Source organism: Oxyura jamaicensis, chromosome 1 (genome assembly GCF_011077185.1).
Source record: "Oxyura jamaicensis isolate SHBP4307 breed ruddy duck chromosome 1, BPBGC_Ojam_1.0, whole genome shotgun sequence".
NCBI lineage: Eukaryota > Metazoa > Chordata > Aves > Anseriformes > Anatidae > Oxyura > Oxyura jamaicensis.
This window is the reverse complement of record NC_048893.1, coordinates 86,183,633-86,205,401: the sequence shown is the minus strand read 5'-3', so window position 1 is coordinate 86,205,401 and position 21,769 is coordinate 86,183,633. Positions and strand designations below refer to the sequence as shown.

At 41.0% G+C, this 21,769-nt stretch overlaps 1 protein-coding gene across 26 annotated transcripts in view; it reads right to left on the bottom strand.

Moving 5' to 3' along the window:
* Positions 1–205: 205 nt before the first annotated feature.
* Positions 206–21,769, bottom strand: part of ZBTB20 (zinc finger and BTB domain containing 20) — a 458,760-nt gene continuing 437,196 nt past the window's right edge. For all 26 annotated transcript variants that reach the window (XM_035314837.1, XM_035314836.1, XM_035314845.1 and 23 more), the window contains 2 exons: positions 11,299–12,906; positions 206–6,999 (listed from right to left, as the gene is read on the bottom strand). In XM_035314837.1, coding sequence (XP_035170728.1) covers positions 6,581–6,999; positions 11,299–12,886 — 2,007 coding nt within the window. In that variant the 5' untranslated portion in view covers positions 12,887–12,906 and the 3' untranslated portion in view covers positions 206–6,580. The remainder of the gene's footprint in view (positions 7,000–11,298; positions 12,907–21,769) is intronic.

Here is a 21,769-nt window from a genome sequence, read left to right as displayed (position 1 = left end):
AGAAAAATGAAACGGAGATTCTCCTTTGCATTTTACAACAATAGGTCTATGAGAGTGAAGCATTTCTGTTTTGAGATAGGTCATTTCTCTGTCAGTGTCACACTTGTGGATCCTATCTGATGTTCTACTCTAAGGAAAACGTAACATTTTGCTTTGTCTGAAATAGTTTGAAGAATATGCTTATACTCTAATTCATCTTCAATTCTCTCCAAATTTCCCACCTTAGCTATCTGTCAAAATACGGGGACTCCTTTGCTCTTGCTGAGGTGAACAGGATCACTCTAAAGGAAGTTAACCGAGACCTTACGTACTACTTCTAGCAGGGCAAACAAGAAGGTTAACTGCAGTGTAACTGACTTTGCATGGCCAGAGCAAGCTGTGGATGAACACGAATCTAGCATCAGACCACCTTATTATACTTAACTGTGTTATTGAACGTCATAGATATTTGGTCTCTACCCCTCTGCAAAGCCTTCCCACCTGATTTTTTTTTTTTTGTCAGGGGGACACTCAGGCACTGGGAAGGGTTTTCTTTCCATTTATAACCTCAGGACTCCTCCAGATGTAACATATTAGCTGTAGATTTTCTCCTAAGTCTTTTTGCAGCAGAGCTGTGATCACTTAGGAGCTAAATCCTACCGAGTGACAAGCCTCTTGGGATCTGAGGAGGCTCAGAACCTCTCAGAGCTGAGTTCTCATCACGTTACACCTCCTTCAGGAATTTTCACAGCCAGTGTACCAACAAATCTGGGAATGTGAAAAGTAGTTATTTAGCTTCAGGCAGACAAGACGCTGTTTCAGTTAGGCTACCTGCTGATTCATTTCCCTCAGGTTTATTTCAGAGGAGATGGATACTGAGTTGAAAGGGATGGATTACCAAGGTCTAGTTTTCCTTGACAGAACAGTCACCAGGTACAAAACTGATATTAAACTTCTCTTTGAGTAGCAAGTCATCTTGAGCAGTGAGAGCTGTAAGATTACCTTCACATACAACTGTCTAAAAGGTCGCAGGCATAAGCATACTGGAGGTCTGGTTATGTTTGAAATGGTTTGTGTGCTTCTGTTTTTGGACTGCACTCAACGCTCCTGCAAATGGTATGTTTTCTGCCTTCTCCCTGTGGGATTTGTTTTCTTTACTAAGAAAGCCAGGGTATACTAGTATAACACTAAAGGCAGGAGATTTGTTCCTCCACCACGTTAATGATGCAGAATTAATCGAGTAGCTCAAGGTTCACTGAAATCAGTCAGTTTTGGGTGAGTAAGAGATGAGAAGGCTGATGGTATGTGGGTTATTACTCAACTCTTCTTTGGATGAAAAAGAAATCAGAAGAAGAAAATGGGTATCACTTGGCCTCTTCGATCTTAGAGCAAAGGGAAATCTTACTCTTTTAGAGACTGAATTAAACAATACTTTTCCCTGTTAGCTTACTGTGAATTTGGGCTGATTTTGAAAGTGTCTGACAGTATGGGCCAGACATGGGCCTAGTGGGAGCAAGACAGTTGTTGAGAAAGTGTCCCCAGAGCAGCTCCTACAGAACAACTCTGTTTCCCTTACAAGAGACTATTACTAAGTGTTTTATGAGAGGAGTGACCAGCTCAAAATGCTCACATTACAGTTTCTGAAGACTAGTGTACTCTCCTGTTACTTTCTCATTATGTACAAGTTGTACTTTCTGTGCCTGTGGAAGAGATCTTGTAGGACAACCTCATTTGTGCACACACAACATGCACACACACGTACACACACGCTTGCTGTTCTCTCCTTCCTGACCAGCAGACACTGACCTTGTAGTCCTGCATTCCTTGTGGATTCAGATTTCCCAAAGAGAGGCAGACTGCAGGGGAATGGGCAAGAGAAGACAAATTTTGGTCCTCTGATTTATGCTTTCGCGTAATACAGGAACAAGGGTGCTTCAATGAACAGCAACAAATTTAACCAGAAAATGAATCATTTCTACAAGGCTGTAATTAAATTGAGGAACTCACTTCCATAGGATAGCATTGGGGCCACCTAGCAATTAATAAGCTAGATCTTTGTAGGATAATGAGAATTATCTGCCACAATATATAATTTTTACATGGGATAAAAAGTTAAGGCCATCAATTATTATGTCTTCAGGTTATAAGCAGATACATATCTCATAGGGATTATAATAAATCTTCTCTCTTAGGCTTACTACTTTGTAATTATCCAACATGGGTCTTTAATCTTTCTCCCAATCATCTGTACCTTGCCACAGAGTCAGAGACCAAACACTGGGTGAGGTGCACCACAGGGTGGGTCTGCTCTGGCCATTCCTACATTTCCAATTGACTTCACCAGCCTCAGCAGCAGTAAGAGAAGGCACTTACCTCTCATTTAACCTAAGGCTTCCTAATTGCACTTTTGCCTTGTAGAGAGGCTTTGATTTATATGCTTGAATCTGTGCCCCACTTAATGCCCTTTTCCATTGCCAAAGCAATATAAAGAGAGCTTTAGGGAAAGGGAGAATCGGGCTCAAGGAATGCAGGATATTGCATGCTCCATCAGAGGGATGTTTGGTACTGTCCAGTCTTTCTCATCTACCTCGTTTTACCTGGTGTTTTTAAGGAAACTCTTTAAGCATACTGAGATGGGTACACTCAAACACTGTCAACAGCAGTTTACAGATTATTGGGACTACCAGTGTACTACAGGCATTCTTTCTAGTAAGGAATATAGTAGCAATACATGAAGCTTGAAAATACCTCTAACATTCAGCTATTGTAGGTGTTTCCACATAAGAAATATATATTTCTACAGACAGGAGGAAGCCTTATTAAAGAGAATTTAATGCTTTAAAAGATAAAGGGGTCTATATTTGAGCTCCTAAGTTCACAGAAGGGCACTTAAATATGTAAGTGATCAGATGAGCACTTTCAGCTACATTTACAAGCATGCTGCAAGTTGCTCCACGTTTTACAAAACCTAGTCGCTAATTTTGAGCCTGGAAGTTTGATAAAATCGGGTTTTATTTCAGGTAGGTTTTTGTGAAGACCTTGACCTAAACTGTCCCAGTGATTTAGAACACAATTTATATGCCTTAGCTTTACTTTAAGGAGTTTACTTTTTAATTGGCACCTTTCATTCATTCAAAACTGATTTTTAATTCACTTAAACACTAGTATTTAGATTTTGGTGGATGTAAACCTTGATTCTTATTTTCTGTGTACTGGAATCTCTTCTGGTATCAGAACCATATTCCAGAATATGCTGCATTTTGAATGTGGTTGACCAAATTTAACAATGACAAATTAAAACAGCTTTTCCCCAGACCTCAGATGGCAAATGAACAGCTACAAATTTTTAAGCTAAGGTAAAATTCATTAATTCCTTATATGGGAGAACACCAAACTTTTCAACACTAAAGATCTCAGGAAAAAAAAAAAAAAAAAGAAAAAAAAAAAAGCCTTTTCCCCAGAGAAGCATCTTCAAATCCTTTTGTATAGCTTCACATTCCCCACTCTCCTCCCCATCCCTGTCTCTAGAACATGTATTTTCTGTACAGATTTAGTGTTTCTTCGCACAGCAGATACTAGTTCTCTGTCTCTGTGTCTTAGGCTTAGTCTTTTCACTTCTTGGTTTACGTCAGCATTTATTTTAGCAGTGCAGTTATAAAAACAATATTTTTCAACTAGCTTGTGCTCCTCCTCTAGCCCAGCCAAACTAATGCAGATTCTTTTTGAAAATCCTTGAACTACCCAAAGAAACTGGTGACAAAAAGAAAGACATTACCACACAAAAGGCTCATTCCTTCTGGCACTTGCCTCAAAGTCTCTTTATGTTGTCTAGTGCAAGTGAGAATTGGGCCTTGGACATTTAGGATCTGCTGAACAATACCTTGCAGGTTACAGAAAGATTGTGAGAATGAAGTATCTGTCAGGTTTTTTTTGCCCATAGTAAATCAGTAATGGAATGGGCCTAGAACATAGCAACGAGGGTACCTGTGCTGAATCACAGACATCTGATACAGAAGCTGCAGGTGGAAAGAACACACAACATTTTATGTGCAGACCTATCGAGTCAATAAAAGGTTGTCCAGCATCAAAGAATGTCTCACGTGAAATGCTCAGTGTTCACAAGCAAAGTTCTGTAAACTTAAGAAAGCTTAATTTAAATATAGACATGAGTAAAAGCTAAACTAGCCATTTTTTTTTCTTTTTGCATATTTTTGTTAGGTGCTTCTTCTCTGCCTAAAAAATAAAGTCCAGAGTGCAGCTGGTGCAAATCCTAGCTATGGATTTCAAGCAAGACAAAGACAGTGTCAGACACTGACCCAACTGAACTAAGGACCCATGTACTTTGGGAGTTGGCTTTGGGGGAAAATTCTCACACAGATACACAGAAGACAAGTAGGGAGGACACCAGCCCAAACACCATAAAACAAAATACAAAACACCAACATGTATATGCAGATCAGGAATCAACCTGTCACACTGATCCTACATTCCTTGCATAGCTTTGCATATGCAGAGAATGAGGGATGTGGCCCTTAAGTTAGACATTTTTGCAAATGAAGAAGGGAAGATTATTTGCAATGGTAACCTTTTAAGTTATTTTGGCATCAGCACAAATTACCAGGGGCAGGATCAGATTCCCACACAAATATGGAAGCTCTCTAGCGAGCAAGGCAGGGATGAGAGAACAATACAGCAGATTACTTCTTGTCCAGTGACCAAAAAGAAGGGAAATCCTAGTTATTACACACTTACAAAACTTTCATTACATTTTCAAAAATGAAGAAAGAAAAGAAAAAGAATACAAACTCTATCAGCCTCAAAAACAAGGGAACGTTGCAAGAAACTATCTTTCTCAAAAGGAACCTCCCTTCGGCAGTAATAAATTCTGAGATGGAACCAAAACCAGAAACAACAGAACCTTGGTAAGAGCCAAAAGAGAACCACGTAATTCAAAAACAAAGTAGCAGTTCAACCCATACTGCAGGACGCACAAACTCTAGTAGATAATCCCACAGATGACTTCACAGAGCCCCTCATCGACCCAGGTAATTCTTGATTCCATTAGAAAAGAGAGAGAGAGAAAAAAAAAATAATACTTGAAAAGAAAATTAAGAAACATCCTTCCTCTTTTTTAAAATAAAAATCAAGATCATCTCCCCTCCCCCCCTCTACCTGGAAGCAGGTTAGCTAACCTTAACAGTCTCAATTTAAAATAAAATATATATTTATATATATATTCATATATATAATAAAAGAGAAGATATTAGTGGCAGTGTACGCAAAACAAAAAAAAGAAAACAAAGAAAAATTACTTTTAACAATCTCACTTTTTTGTTTTTTTTTTTTACACAAATACTGTTGTAAATATATTAAAAAAATCAGCATTCTATCTGGTAAACGTCACTTTTGCCCCTCTATAAAATTTTGAATTAAAAAAGTCCCAAGAACTCTTTTTTTAATTATTCCCCTCCCCACCCGCCCTCTATTCCTCTTTCTTCCACAAGAATAAATCCTGATGCATTTTTTTTTTTGCAAAGATTGTGGGAACTAACCCTTCTCTTGTACCTAGATCCATAGGTTGCAACCTCTGATATCTTTGATTTTCCTCTGTGTTTCTCTTTGCCTTCTGTGAAAGTCCCTCTTGATTGTGCTGAGGCCCTGGGCTCAGCGAAGACACTGAATAAATTACAAAAAGCCACCGTTGCTCGTTGTCTGAATCTTCTTGGTTTCTGCTGTAAGGTGGTGGTGGTATGGGAAAAGCAGCGGGGAGGGTGAGCCAGAGAGCGTGGGATGGAGCAGAATCCAGGTGAGGAACCTCTGATTCTTTTTTCCTCATCCTGCAGGGACTCCACACTATCCAAGCCACACTGCCTTGCACTCCCCTCAGCCCTTTCGTGTGTTTGTGGATGCATGTGTGTGTGAGAAAGCAGACACGTGGTGGAAACCAGCAGGGCCTTGTTTCCTCTGGTTGCTGCTCAACCAGAAGCAAAATATTCCACAGTTCTAACTGGATACTGTGAAGTCCAAAAGCGGTCAGCATTGTGAATTATGTCCATTGAAACACTGCGAGCGGTGTACTTATAACGACAGTAGGCCTTGTAGATTTTGTAATATGTTTTGTTTTGTTTCTTTTTTTTTTTGTAGTGCTCTTCACAAGTGAGAAAAAAAGATTTTTTTTGTTTTTATTTTTTCTGTCTTTTTTTTTTATTTTTTATGTTTTTTTTTTGTTTGTGTTTTTTTTTTTTATTTTTTTTTATTTTTTTTTTGTTTTCGTTTTTGTAGTAAAGAAGGGTTGTATTTAGAGGCCAGTAGCTAGAGATCCAACCAGTGGAGCTCATGAAGCACTACCTGGCCTTAAGGCCACCATCCGAGGGAGGTTGGGAAAATTATTATTCACCCAGCCTCCGGAAATGTAATGTACCAGCAGGCAAAAAACAGTTCTTCATGTAGTACAAAAACAACAAAACAAAACGAACCCAAAAAAAGGAGGAAAATAAAGGTAAAAATGAAACAAAAATCATTTCTTAAATTCTAGTGCCATAGCTTTTTTTGTTGTTTCTATTTTTTTTTTTTGTTCATAACAAAGAGAGAGAGATTCTACTTATCCGTCTGACACATGCATCCTCATGTGGTCGTTGAAATGCTCGATTTGGTCAAACTTAGCTGGACAGACAGAGCAGACGTACGTGGTCCCCTCCGTGCAGGCCACCACCCCAGCAGGGACGGCCCTGGCACCGGTGCCGGTGGCTCCAGGCGTGCCGTTGGTGGCACTGTGCAGAGCCACATGCCTCTCCAGCAGGGTCTTGTGGGAGAACTTCTTCTTGCAGATGTAGCACTCGTAGGACTTCTCCCCACGGTGGAGGCGCATGTGCACGTTAAGGGAGCTCTTCTGGGTGAAGCGCTTGTTGCAGATACTGCACTGGTACGCCCTCACGCCAGTGTGCGTCACCATGTGTTTGATTAAGTAATCCTTTAAGGAGAAGGAGCGCCAACAGATGCTGCATTGGTGGGGTTTCTCACCTGCCCATTGCCAAAGACAGAGAGAGAGAGAGAGAGAGAGAGAGAAAGAAAAACAGACGAAAAAGAAAAAAAAAAAAAAAACAAAAAACAAAAAGATAACAGAATTAAACCAGCTCTGTATGACTCTTTGCAATAAACTAATGGTGAGTCTTACAGGGTGCTGTAAGACTCGGATGCTTTGGCTAAGAAGGTGTAGTTCTGTTAACAACTGTGTTTTGGGACCTAAAACTTTGTCTGAACAGGGGTTTCACAGTGCTTTACTATGGAGGCTGCAGGTATTCCCAGCTTACACACAGTGAAAAGCTCAGGTGATTTGCTCAAGCTCATGGAGCAGGCACTGACAAAAGCAGGAGTTAAAAGGTGCTGGCATCTTCTACGCCCAGCTTCAATAGCTCAGCCTCTGCTGCCCCAGGCAGGGAGGAGGAATGCTGTGTTCCTGTCTTGTCCTCTTACTCCTTTCTAGCAAGATCTTGTTCAAGTTATTTTACCTTTCAGTGCTTCGGTCTCCCTACCCGTATGCAATAAAAACATCATGTACCAGACCGCTGACTTGTAACACAGTCATTTTTGGTAAAGTGCTTCAAATTTCTCAGAAGAGAAGTGCTAGACGTTGCCAGGGGAATCCAACTCTTCACGACAGGTTTACATTTGCTGCCCCTTTTTTGGTCAACTCTCTTAGCTGAATTATGGACAAGAGTAACTGAAAAGGGTACCTCAACATACAGGACTGCCCAGGCCAGCCAGCACAATGGAAAGGGCAGCCTAACACACGAACATCCATGGTAACAGAGATAAAACTTAAATGATGTGATCACCAGATAAATAAAATTCCTAACCAGGTAAGCCAGAGATGTGAACTCTGATCATATCCAGACAAACAACAATGAGGCAGCATTAAAAAGGTATTTAACTGAGCACATATAACTGATTTGTGCAGACTACTTGTAATTCCTCTGCGTGCTCAAGAGTTCTTCTGGGAGACAATGCCACAGCCTTAGGCTGTACAGCATCAAGCAGCATTTTCATGATACATGGTAGTTCATCACCCTCAGACCTGCTACGGCGAGAGACAGTACCATCACTCCGTGAAACCATTAAAATGATCCTCTTGTTTCACCAACTGAAAAACTATTTCCTTTGGTCATTCTGCAATCTCCTATCTAGCAGACATCCTCTTCTTTCACATCCTGCTTCCTCCTTCTTACAATCTGCTCGGGACTGTTCTATATCCTGAAGAGTCAATTTTCAGGGATGATCACATGCCTGGGGTAATGTGCCATTTAGTCCTTGCACAGTGAAATTAAAATATGCTACTTATTCTCAATTTTAAAAGGAGATAATTAATATGGATTGGATGTGAAGGACCGATTTTTTTTTTTTTTATCACCTCTAAGTCTTTGTTTCTTTTTATTTCACAATTTGCATACGTGATGGCAACATCTGTGGATGGATCCACATGCTGCACTTCCTTGCACCAATGATGAGTTGGTCCCAGTTTGGTCAAAGATACTTGGTCAAAACCCATGAAGTCCTTACTCTCCTGCCTTTGTTGAGCATAGAGTGTTGAGTTTAGACAGGCCAATATACTTGACATGTGCTATCTGGAAAATGATAGTGTGTCAGCTATAATCATGTCAGATTAATTTACAAGAGACTGATTACATTTACAACACTCATTTTTGCCTCAGGCAACGTATCTCCCAGAGTATTTAAGAAGTTGGTCTCCTTTGCTCTAGACCCTGTTAAGACTATGCTATAAAAACACCCTAATTTTTTCCTGCACATATTTCTAAGATATGCTGTGTTCTGGCTTCTTCTAATTTTATCTTCTAAACCTTCCTGGGACTTCTTCTGTCCTAAGAATCACAAAACTCTTAAGATTTTCTTCTTTTAATGTGAATTTAAATGCTTCCTTACTGATCACTGTGTTGCCTTTTCCAGCAGTAGATTTTTTAGTCCATGATTCTTCATCTTGAAGCCAGGTGTTTGGTGAATTAGATGGGCATGCTCTTCCTTTTGGTTCTCTATTTCCTATTTGGCTGGTTCCAGCCAGTAATATGGGGCAGTTACTGAATATTGATCACAGCGTGATACACAGGAGGAGGCAATGATAGCTTATAAGGCGTATGGTGACTGCATACATTCTAGCTCTGCGTTTCCACAACCATGCATGTCTGAGAACAACACCGTGGGATACATTAAAGCCAGCCTGCATGGAACATGGCAAAACATCAGTCTCCAGCATGTTTGCATCTATGTGAAAGGAGAAAGGGAGGTAGGTTTGTGCCTACACTGCAGTGCTTTCATTGCATATAAAGCTGCATCAGAGTATCATTCTTGGAAGCATAAAAACAGAGAGATTGGGTGAACTTTAGGTTGTTGAATTCTGTTTTATGATTAGACTCTTCCATGGATTCTCTTGTGAGCCCTCCTGACAGCAAGACTAATTCAAACATTTGCATCTCCCAAATCTTTCCCTTTTTCCTTGGATCACTTCCAGAGCCACTTCACCTGGCTACTTTTAACAGGGCTGAGCAAAGTCACCCTGACAGTGAGCACAGCTGTCTGCACTCAGTTTTTTGGGTGTCCCTGTCCAGCAATGGACAACGTTACAGAGGCATGCTTTCTTCAAAAATGTACATATAAAGGTTATTTTCAGAAGGATTTTTTTGAGCCCTGCCCCCTGTTGGTCAAGGTGCTATTCTTTTCCCAGATATTCCAGTTAGTTCCTAAATGACCTTGGAAGTCATTTATCTACACTATTCTTTCCTTACCACTGGAAGTTCATTATTTTTGGCATTCTTAGACACACACAAACTAAATATGAATCCATATTTCGGAACGTCTATCAATTTTCTTGGTTGACTATCCATAGCAGCTAGGTCTTTCTTTTCGCTCCCTTATATCCGACTCTAAATACCAAATGTAGTATACAGTTGAGGGCAGGGGAAGTAAAGCACCTAATCTTGGTGAAGTTATTTGTGAAAAAGCCTTTCTAGCTTTTGGAACAAGGATGCAAGCAGATGTATTTTACTGTGTTTTTAATGGGATATTTCTCCGCAAAACACACCATCTACATGGTATTTTAGCTGCTCATCCACAACAGAAGGATGGAGGACATAAACAGACACAAGGGGTAATCTTGGGATTCAGAATTCTTGATCCTTGCAATCATGCATTTTGTATCAGTCCTGAGGAATTAACTTTTCTGTATATTATATTTATATGTGAATGTACAAGGGTGCCTTAGATTTCTAAAGGATTTTTAAATTTAAGTAATAATTATACATAAATAGTAGTTAAAAGTTTACATACACACATGGAAGTTAAATTTATTTGATACAGTAGGGAGGCATGATTTACATTCCTCTCATACCTTAGGCAATTTCTCCAGGTTCTACTCCATATATCACAAACCCAGCATTTATTTTAAGACCTGATGTTAACAAAATGACTGCTTGGTGAGAGAAATATTTACACTTTCTCTAAACTAAAATTTATCTCCAAAGTCAAAATGAGCTGAGGGCTAAAGCAAGCAAAATTTTGTCTAGAACCCAGAACAACTTCTTCATTTTATATATATATATATGTATATATGTATTTAGACACACGCTTTTAAGCCTCATAACTCAAAAAAGGTAGAAAAGGCAGTTTTGGATTAGTAGCAAATATAGTTACCTATTTTGTCTCAAAAGATAGTATACTAAAAAAAGTTGCATTTTTAAGACAAAAAGGGTGCTGCTGTTGTGTTACATTCATTATTTAATTTTTTTCTCTCATCAAGTCCTATGTTTCTGTAGCCACAGACAGCCAAACATCTGGCTTACCAACAGACAGGGAATTATAGCAATGAGCTTCGGTGAAGTCCACAAAAATTTCCTGAAAAAAAAACTCCAAATTTACTTCTTTATAGAAATATGTGAAATTTAGAAAATATGTGGCAGAGTGTGTTTAACACCCAGGCCTTGGACCTACTGCTGCACCTCCACCAGGAATGAGCTTGGGGACAACAAATGCTTACCATTTCCTTGTATGGAAGCAGGACACATTTTATTCCAAGCAAAAAGAGCTTGTTTCTGCACCATACACAGTTAGGCCCCTCTACGGGACCTGTGTGTGTCCACAGGGGCTCAACTTCAATGCAGTCAGCTTACACAGTGTTCGGTGAGACCAGCTCTCTGGGCAGCCTCTCCCTCCTGCTTGCGCTGGGGGCTGGCAGGTTGGGAAACAGAACTGAAGTCCTTGTTTGTAAAGGACTTTCCCTGGCTTCGTGTGTAAGCCAAAGGGACGTACTCTTACCTGTGTGTACAAACATGTGCTTCACGTAGTTCTGTTTGGCGGTGAAAGTCTTGTTACAGAGAGTGCACTCGTAAGGCTTTTTTTCGCCTTGCCCACCTGCTGTGCTGTGGCCCGCAGATGGGGCCAAGGGCTGAGGGGCTGGCAGCTGAGCAGTAAAGGTTGACAGGCCAGGCTGGGACACTGTCACAAACTGTGTCTGTTGGCCAGCTATGGGCTGGGGCAGGCTGAAGAGAAAAGGCTTAGGGCCGCTGCCAGCAGACTGTGTGGTGAAAAGGGCAGGCAGGTAGGTGTTGCCAGCTGTGCCAATGACCTGAGTGTTGCTGGTCAGAGTCAGTGGCATCCTCAGATTGCTGGTGAGGGTTTCTGTCTGGCGTAAGTAGATCTGTGTGGTTGGCAATGGTTGGGCAACAGTTGTGTTGACAGAAGGCTGCAAAGCCCCCTTTTCGGTGCTGTTATTGACTGTAAGCACTTTGCTGTCCATTTCAACGTCATTGCTTCTCTCTGGTGAGGAAGAGTTGGCATCTACATGCTGCTGCTGCTGCTGAGGCTGAGCGCCATCAGCAGGGACGTCGTTTTGATCTGCTTGAGAAGGTTCTTGCTGCCCATCCCGGCCCAGACCAGCCATAAACTGCTGCTCCACGGAATCGGGCTCAGTGCCAATGGAGGAACTGACTCCCGAGTCAAAACTCTCCCCTTTGGGCTCACTCTCAGTGCCTTCTGCTTGGTCAGTGTCCTCAGTGCATTCCTCAGACTCGTTGCGCTCAAGGATCTGCACCCTCTGTTGGCCATAGTAGTCATAGTCATCCTCCATCTCCTGCTTAATATGGATGTTGCCCATCAGGGTTTGAATTCGGACAGGGCGTGGTTGCTTGCGGCAGTGTGTGGTCTCTGGAGTGGTGGAGAGGTACCGCTCCATCTGTTGTGACCGTTCATGGATCCGGGTAATCCAGCTGGGGTCTTCCATGTGATGGTCCCTGGGGAGCCCCAGGGCTGTTTCGTGGTGGCTGACCACAGCCCCACTGTAAAAGGAGCGCTCCCCACTGCCATTTTGCATGGAACAGGCATAGAGGGCTGAGTAGATCCTGTCCACACTGTGCTGCGAGTGGCTCTGCAGGTAGCCGGACTCTGTGTCGGTGCTCTGCCCCGAAGTGCCTGATTCGGGTGTTCCCCTGGGTGTCTCCTGGCCAGAATCCTGAATCACCGGGTAGACCTCTCCCACATTTTGCGAGACAATCCTTGTGCACTCATCAATCACAGTCTTGATCTGCAGGATGCTGGCAGCTGTGAGGATCTGGAGGGCCTCTGACTGTGAGACCCGCAGCACCCCACTGTACATGAAGTCAATGAGCTTTTGCACAGACTGGACTGACACCACCGAGGGGATCTCGATGTCGCTGTAGCCCAGCAGCAGCTTGTCCTGGAAGAAGGGGCTGCCAGCCGCCAGCACGCAGCGGTGGGCGCGTAGCATGCTCCCGTGGATGCGGACCGTCACGTCACAGAAGTGGCCACGGTTGCGCTGCTCGTTGAGGGTCTCGAGCACAGAATTGCTGAAGTTGTGAAGGTTGATGCTATGAATGCGCTCTGTCATCCCCTTGCAACTGATGTTACCTGTAGCAAAGCAGGTGACAAAAAAGAAAAAAAGAAGAAAAGAACAGATTGGGTCTTGTCCTCTGCAGAAACATAGTCAGGAAATTGGGAAAGGTGACTACCCACTGGGTAAAAAAAAAACAGATCATACTGTAAAAATCACAAACAGGCACCAATAAGAAGACACTGCCTTTGTAAGGACAGAAGTAAACTTCTGCAATTCTTTTGCAGAAGCTCATGTTCTGAATTTTTGGACATAAGCAGACAAAAACAGGTGTAGCTGGCCTAAGTTTCAACTACATTCCTGGGCCTTGGACTTCCTATCAGCTTATATGGCTTTAAAAAGCCTAGAGCCAGCCAACTGTAAATACTGAGCTGGATTTTAGGCTGTTTAGATGTGGACTTACTCCAGAAATGATCAGATTCTTACTTTAATGACTCTTTACTCCAACTTGTTAATGCAAAGGGTCAACATGAAAATGTGGTTTCTATCTAGATTGTCATTTTAAGCAATTTGGATCCTGGGTTTTATGCTACAGTTATTTGTACAAAAAGTTGGCAGTCACTTTGCAAAACCCAAATCTGGTTCAAGATTTAGACTGTAAATGTTCCTAAAATCCCACGCACAGTTTTGTCTGGGACTGTGGTTTAGAACATTTGCTACCCAATAGTGACAAACAGTCCTCTATAAGAACCCAAAGCAAAAAGTTAACATGAGCTGTCCCCTTCATTTTCAGCATATCCCAAGTTCTGACTGGCACCAGAATGCCATTATATAAAAACAAATGTTCTCCTGCTGTTATTTACTTGACAGAAACTGGAAAATTACAGACATTTACTCTAAGGAGGACTTTGTCTAAGGTTGGCTGAATAATATAAACAGAGAACAGTTTAGAAAAGCACCTAACTAATATGGGTACAGAACGAACTTATCGTTCAAAATTAACTTTCCCAAGTAACTTCTTAATCTCTCAATCCACTTTTCCCCATCTCCATCTTGCTTTCTCTGGTTTTAATGCTTTTTTTCTACCTTTCCTGTTCTTTACTCATTTTTCATCTGTTTAGATTTTGATGGCAGAAACTACGTTTTCATCTTTTGACTGTTAATAACCAACTGCCTTTTGAGTGGTAAACAAATGAAACGCTATTAATAAATTATCTCTCTTAGCATTCATAGTACATCCATCACCTTGGCTCCCAGAAAAGCGCACTCGGGAAAGTAATGAAAAATCACCAGTAGTATTATGGGCATTTTGTCTTGAATATCCCTATCAAAGTTACAACTCCTTTTACACATCTGGTTCTTAGTGTGTGAGAATTTAAAGGTGAAATTTGGTAGAGAAACATGAATAAATTAAACTAGCTTATTGTCACTGTCTGTTTTAACAGAAATATAGAGAGCAAATAAATGACATTGAAAATGGTTTCATATACATGGTTTAAAAACCTCAAAACATCCCTCTGATCCAGTCTGAAGGGTGCTTCGCATCTCATACTCAGGCAGTAGAACAATGTGCACTGCAATTTGCAAGAAAATATGGAGTGCTCCCTCCTCTGCTTTTTCCTTCTCATTTATCCACTCCTGCCATCTCAAGCACCTTTTATTTTGGTGCTTCAGATAGAAACCACCTTGGACACAGGCGGTCATTTCATTTCCATGAAGCTGATGATAATACCAGGGAAGCATAAAGGTCAGGAACTGGAAATCCTGGTGGGGCCAAGCTGAGTGAAGAAATCAGATGCTAACGGATGTGAACTAGCCAGTATCAGAAAGGTACTAATTTCCATTTGAGGTTAGAGCACTAGGGAGATGCTCAGATAGCAGTAACAAGGAGGAAACCACTAACAGTATCGTGGATATTGTGAATTACATCTGTCTTGTTCATAAGCGTTGTTGGGAAACCTGAGCTTTTTCTTCCGATGAGACTGATCACAGAACTGGAAAAACGTCTCAGCAGCTAGGAGCCTTTCCTTCAAGGGCACTGTGATTACTATTACAAAAAATAATGTACAGAAGAGATCTATTTCCTCCTCCTTCCAGCCAGAATCATTCTCCAGAGGCTTCCAGGGTAGATCCATTTTTTTTCCTTCCCAGGATGTCAGAGCACACAAGGATTCAAAATGTATTTAAAAAAAATAGGAATCCTCGATTTGAAAGGAAGAGAGCTTGGCAAATCTTTGTGTTTGTGAGGACACAGAAGGGTGGAAGATTAATGATAAACACCTCTTTTCAAGACTTCCAGTAGGCCATGGCAAGTGATTGCATAGCTACCCATTTATCTGCATCTCCCTTTGAGTGCTGGCCTATCATTATACTGGAAATCTTTCCATCAGTAAGTATTGATCACTACTTGGTCTGACCCTATTGCTCCCTTTTCATGCAAATAGGTCTTTAAGATGTTCCCTTGAAAAGGGAATGACATATAGTTTATGTTTGGTTTTGTCAAATGATTTCATAATAAGAAGAGATATGCAGCAGTCTAATACAAAAAGCAGTCTACATCAAAAATCACGCCTTGTGCACGCACAAGGCCAAACATGCTATGGACAGGTCTCCTGACTTGAGTTGGTGCAAAGAATCCTAACTTTGTTCATATGCATCTTGGCAGACAACAACAACTTTGTTGGCCAGACTCTGAAAATTGCATCCTGAGACCCAGCTCCTTTTCAGTGTGATCTGCATCAAAAGTCTGGGAAAGTAAATTTTGCAACCTGTTCACAGATCATGTACAGGAAGGAGGAAGGACAAGGTTCACCTCTAAGTTTCAGCATCCTTCCCCACGTCCTGGCTGGAAGAAGTGAGAGTTGTGTAACCACAATGCATTTGATCATTAGCTACTGATGAAAACAGTTGATCGAGGTGAAGAAGAAGAAGTTTGTGCATGTTCATGACAGACTGGTGTGAACAGGTCTCCTATAGGAACTGATCTAGGATGCTTAATTCCTTGAGGTGTAGGGACTGAAATAGAAGTCACTTGAGACACTTCAGGTAAGCCAAGGAGTACATTTTGGTTGCTCCTAGTATAACAGTGCTTTTCTTTAAAGATCCTCTTCTTATTTCTTTACTGCTTCAAGTGAAATTGGAACATCTATCACCTCTTCAACTGATTAACAACTGAAATTCAGTCCTTAAGGACAAAACAAGAGCGGTAGGTGGAACAGACACATAACAAATGGTAAAACAACTAATGCAGATTATGAGGATGTTTTTTCCAGGCCACCTCCCTTGACTCTTAACACTGAAAACCATACCTACTCAAAGTACAGGCAAGTAAATCACTTGCAGTAGTGTCAGAGATGCTACAAACCACAGCAGCATAAAAAAGCAGTAATTCAATGTAACAAATTCTAGAGATCAGTCTGTAGCAAAATTCACTGTCCCATGAAATTTTCCTCTCTGTAGGGAACTTCATCCAGATCCAAGTTTTGTTCTTGCTCCTTTCTGTACACTGCAGTGAGCAAAAAGTCCAAAGGTGATGCTCCCCATAAAGGGGTGGACTTACCGATGTAGGTTTAATTCTAAAGTAAATGTGGCATTCCGACAGAGAATACTAGAGCCTTGGACAAGCCCCAGTAGCTGTCAGTTCTGCACAAGACGCACGCACACACACACACACACACTCACCTACTCGCCGCACAGAATGCCTGGCTCAGGAAAAAAGATTGCTGTCTCAGGCTTGTCTCAGACCTGCCACTCTTTTAAACTTGAGACAGTGGGAGATTTTCTGTGAAATTCAAGTGGTCTTTGTTAAGTGTCCTCCTACCCCCCTTCCTTTTTTTTTTTTTTTTTGTCCAGTAAACACGATGTAGAGATCCCAATGGACTCATTCTGAGAAACTCCTGTAAAATGGTTTTGTCCCTTTTCTGTGAAGCAAGTTCTGATTGGTGGGACATTCACAAACCATATAGGAAAGAATGGGTTTGAAAATGCAAAGGCCATTCTTACCCAGATGGGCAATGAATAGGCATTTGGCCAGTAAGAAAAAAAAAAGAAAAAAAAAAGAAAAAAAAAAAAGAAAAAAGTAAGAATAAAAAAAAAAAAAAAAGAAAAAAAGAAAAAACTGCACATTTGCAATCCTCCTGGGATGCAATTTGAAGCTGGCATGGCATAAAGGTGAAACATTTTACTGTGCAACTTGGAAAAAAGCTCCGTTTCCCCATATGCAAATGGGCCGATTAAACTGTCAGGCTATTCACAGAAACATGCATGGAATTCATCCTCAACTAGTAAGAAGGAGCACAACATGGATGGGAAAGGGAAAAACTTTTGTTGTGTAATACATGACTGAGTGCTTAGATTAGTGTTTCCCTGAATCTCATCCACCCCTCCCGCTGACTTTTATACTAAGGGTATTCAAAGGAAGGCAGATTTTACCATGACAATAACAGTGGCAACGTCTCCAAGTACAGTACCAAAAGGGAAGGCAATGGCAGAAGGAAACAGCAGGCACTGGAATCCTGGAAGATGCTATAGAAAATGTGGAAGTGCAGCCCTGAGATTCATCGAGGACTGCCTGAAGGCAGATTTCTATTTGCCAAAGCTACAGTACATAGACCTACATAAAGCTAGAAAGGTATGGCTCATGAAAGTGATAGTTTTGTTTGCCAGAAACGTAGAGAATGATCCAGCAAACATATGCTGTAGCAGAGCTACAAAGATGTATGGAATACTGCAGGTCATACACAAATGACTACGTTGTACATTTTAAAATGTATTTAGTAATGGATTTTTTTTTTTTTTTTTGTACAGCCACTAGATGTCCCTTTCTGCAAAGCCAATGCTTGCTGCTTTAAAGCTCATAACCGAACGATATCACAGAATTCGATTTTCCCTAGTGTCCTTTAAAATCACAGTATCGCAAAGCTCATTGCACAGTAATGAATGACCATTTCTAGAAATAGTGATGAGGAAACCACCAAAGCTATTGTAACTTAGCAGTAGCTCAGTGCATGGCCTTTACCTGAAGCAAACTAACTCTGACACTGGAATCCGGGCTCTTTTTTGTTACTGTGTAGTCATTCACAGGAATAACTAGCAGAGTGAATCCCAAAGGCTCTGTCTTACTCTCATACTTAGAGGGTAAAATGAATAATTGCCCACCAAATGAAAGAGTTGGTGGGCCTGTAGAAACATATATAGATTGAGTTTTAAACTCATTTTTTCTTTAAAAGCATTCAGAAAATTGTTAGGCAACAAATCTTGTCTAAGTATCGGTGAGAAGAACTACAACTATTTTGAAGCTGCTGCTTACTTTGTCTTCCTGACAAGCTTCTCAGGCCTTGCATTGAGAATACACAGTCTGAGAGACATAAGAAAAGCTGGAGGCACTGTATCTGCTATAGAATATGTGCATCTGTAATTCAGTCATTAGCTTCTGGAAGCACCACAGACTGAAGTAACCTGCTGCTGGAGACCAGCCTCATCATCTACTCCTTACTCTAATCGTTGGTCTCCAAATCAAACGCTGGAGGATTACAGCCTCCCAACTGTATCAAAAGGATGCATTAAGTTCTTCACACAGTCATCTAGTCTATTCCTCTTCCTTGTGGTGGGAACAATTTACTTACACTACTTCTTCAGCAACTCACCTAGTGTTTGCAAAAACCAACAATGTGGGGGATTTCCACTCTCTCCCCAGACAGACTGCATACTATCTTTATAGCAAGAAAATTTTCCTAGTATTCTACTTTGAAAACAATTAATCATCCTTTCCTCCAGCAGACACAGAGAACTATTGACTGCTTTCCTTTTCATAGCAGTCTCCTACATATTGGAAGGTGCCTCACATTTCTTTTTTAAACCTATTTTTTCTAGAAAATCCCAAATCAGTTCTCCCGATCACACTCACTGGACGTATGTTCTCTTCTCATTCTTATCTTCTTTCATATTCTATCCAGCTTGTTCTTCGTTCTTTTAAAATGCAATAGATAAAGTACTAAAGTAGGCAGAATACTTCAGCTGAGTGATGTGAATGAACAGTTGCCTGAGAGATCTCACATACATACACTTTAAATACCTTAAGGAATAAATAAAACCAAGCAAATAAAGTTCTGTTATCAAAATTAAACCCTACAGATTTTCCTTAAGAAAGGCATGTCTCAGTGAAGAATCCTTGATTTGGAATGAAGAAATCTCAACTCCTGCATAAACATGCCAGTTCAGGGGAAACACAGCGTGCCCATCACAACATATGAAAACCCCACAATTTCCGTAGGAAGTTTTCTCATTTCCATGTATCAGTGTCCCAGCCTTAGCAATCATAACCATGGGTGCTTTCTTCAGCTCCAATGACCTGATTTATCCCTAGCAATGCAGTTTTTATGTTCTGCTGTTCTCAAATTAGTTACTCTAAAATAAAACTGCATTAATAGAGTAAAAGTACAAATCTAGTGTTTCCATAGACAAAATTAGTCCTATATCAGGTTCCATCTCTCTGGGACCAAGTTTAATGGAGGAACACTTTTTCCACTTAAAGAAGGGACTTGAATTTCAAATCCTGAAAAACTGGTAGTGGCTGTCTTCTTAGTATATAGATTTCAATGATGCCAGAGAGGCCGATGTAGCCAATCCTGTTCAGACTGATTCTCCTGAATATTTGGCCTCATTCTGAAAAGGGACCTTCAGGGTAAAAGCTTGTATGGAGTTTCAGGAACACAGGAAGAACATTTGTATCCTCAGCAGGAGATCTGACCAGGAGCAGCCCCTGCTTTCTGTTGCTTTAAAGGTTTGCTGGAATTTTCACCCAATCATCTGCTTGAACATCTTGAAAATCAGTATCTCCTTCTATAATATCTATCCAAAACAAACACCAGATGACACTACACGAATTGCCCTAACCCCACCAGATTGTTGTTAGAATCAAAATATGTAGCAGTCTACATTTAACAGGAAGTACTGTATTTTTACCAGCACAACATCTATTAATGTGTCAGTAATATACTCTATGGAAGAAAAAATCACTGTGTTCTGAAAGCTGTCAAACTTCTCTAAATTTCATAGTCTAATAACTACGTTTATTTGAAAGACAGAAATGCATGCACACACAAGCACAACCTTATTCTCCGAGGAGCAAACATATCGAGTAGATGGCTAATAAGAAAGAGTTTGTTTAAACTTTGCTCAGAAGACAGGGCTTTTCTGCAGACTAAGCCATGTGCAGCAAATTTCCTATGGACGATTTGTTTAGCTAATTGCCTTGTCCTTTTTAGCATCTACCTAATGATGAGATACCTATTTTACATAAAACTGCAGACAAAACCATAGGTGTCCAGTACATAAAATTGCTTCTATATCCAGTGGACCTAAATCCCAAACGTTGAGCATAAAAGCCTCTATTTCAGTCTCCATGCTTGGGGAGCAGGCAGTGAATCACCTCCCTGTGCTTTGCCTGGAAGTCTGCAGGAGGAGTCCATCAGCAGTAATCCCATTTACTCCAGGACCTGCAGGGCAGCAATGTCTGTGCCTCAGTTTGCTTCACATCTAAAAGAGGGGTAGCATCCTGCACCCAGCTTTGCCGAAGGACTGCCTGCCTTCGTTAATCTTTACAAATCATTCTGCATTTCTTGGAATAAAGAGTACTGGGGAACGACCAAGAATTAACTCCAAAGGTCTGTTCAGACCTCCAGGTTTACAAAAATAAAGCTTTCTTCTCACACTACTCTAGTGCTTTGATTTCTTTACAACTCTTCTGTGGTGAACATCCTACTTAAAACTGCAAAACACCAGGTAAAAACTAGCTTCAAGTCATAGTATTCTGGTGACCAAGGGCTTACAAGTGTTATAGTACATTCACCTATTTTTATGTTAAAGAAATATTCAATTTTTAGACAGGTTACTTATTTTTCCTGCTTTCTCACTAGTTTGTATTCTTGCTATTTTAGGAAGTCCAGAGATACTTCAGAGGAAAGAGTGCTTTCAAAAGCCACTTTTATTCTCAGGCACATATTTGAGGTAGTCCAACATACCTCCCTTGTGAGTACTGGCATGCCCCCTGTTTTACTCAGTTCTCTGCTCATTTCTCAACTTTCATTTGCAGACCCTCTGCTGTTACAGCCATGCCAATATATCCCTGTAGTGCAGACACAGCCTGTATGGATGGAGGCTGCTTTTCCAATAGGGGTCTACCACACCTCCAAGCATATACTACGTTAACAGAAGAACCACCAAAGCCATCATCATAGCTGCATTACAGGGTATTTCACCAGGATGGCAAGGTCATTATATGGGTGTTAATTCTTGTGCCCCGGCCAGCTGTAATCAATTTACATTAGCAAAAGTTGGGATCACCAAACTCTACTGAAACCTGGAAGTGAGAAAACTGCAACTGCCCTCTTGTAATAGGAAACAGAGAAGGCCGCGTGGCCACATGATGGCACCATTTCCTAGGAAGAGAAAACAGGCTGTGCACACCTCTTCCTCATTATGGAACGTTTTAATATTCTAAATGAAAACTGTTTCAACTGTGTTCGCTTGTTCCCAGAGAGCTCATGCACGATTATGCCAAGCCCCAGCATGGCCCAACTGTTTTAATTGGCTATAAGTTTAAGGCAGCTTGGCTCTTTGAAAATCTAGGTGCGTGCATCTCTTGCTAGTTTTCCTCCACAGTGCCAGATACTGTTACTCATCAGGCATGCTGAGGATTTGCATGTTAAAGCGTTACCAGCCAGGTAAGAGATAAGATGGGCCAACAATGCCCAGGAAGTTACTGTGAGAACACTCTCCGTTTAAACAAGGGATAAGGGGATGCTTCTTGGAAAAAAGGATAAACTTTTAGAAAAATGGAAGCAGCCATGATGATGTATTTCGCTACTTTATGGTCCCGATTAAAAGCTTACTGTATTAATTAAGAAGACTTTCACCGGTTTCAAGGGCTTTTGTTTAAAT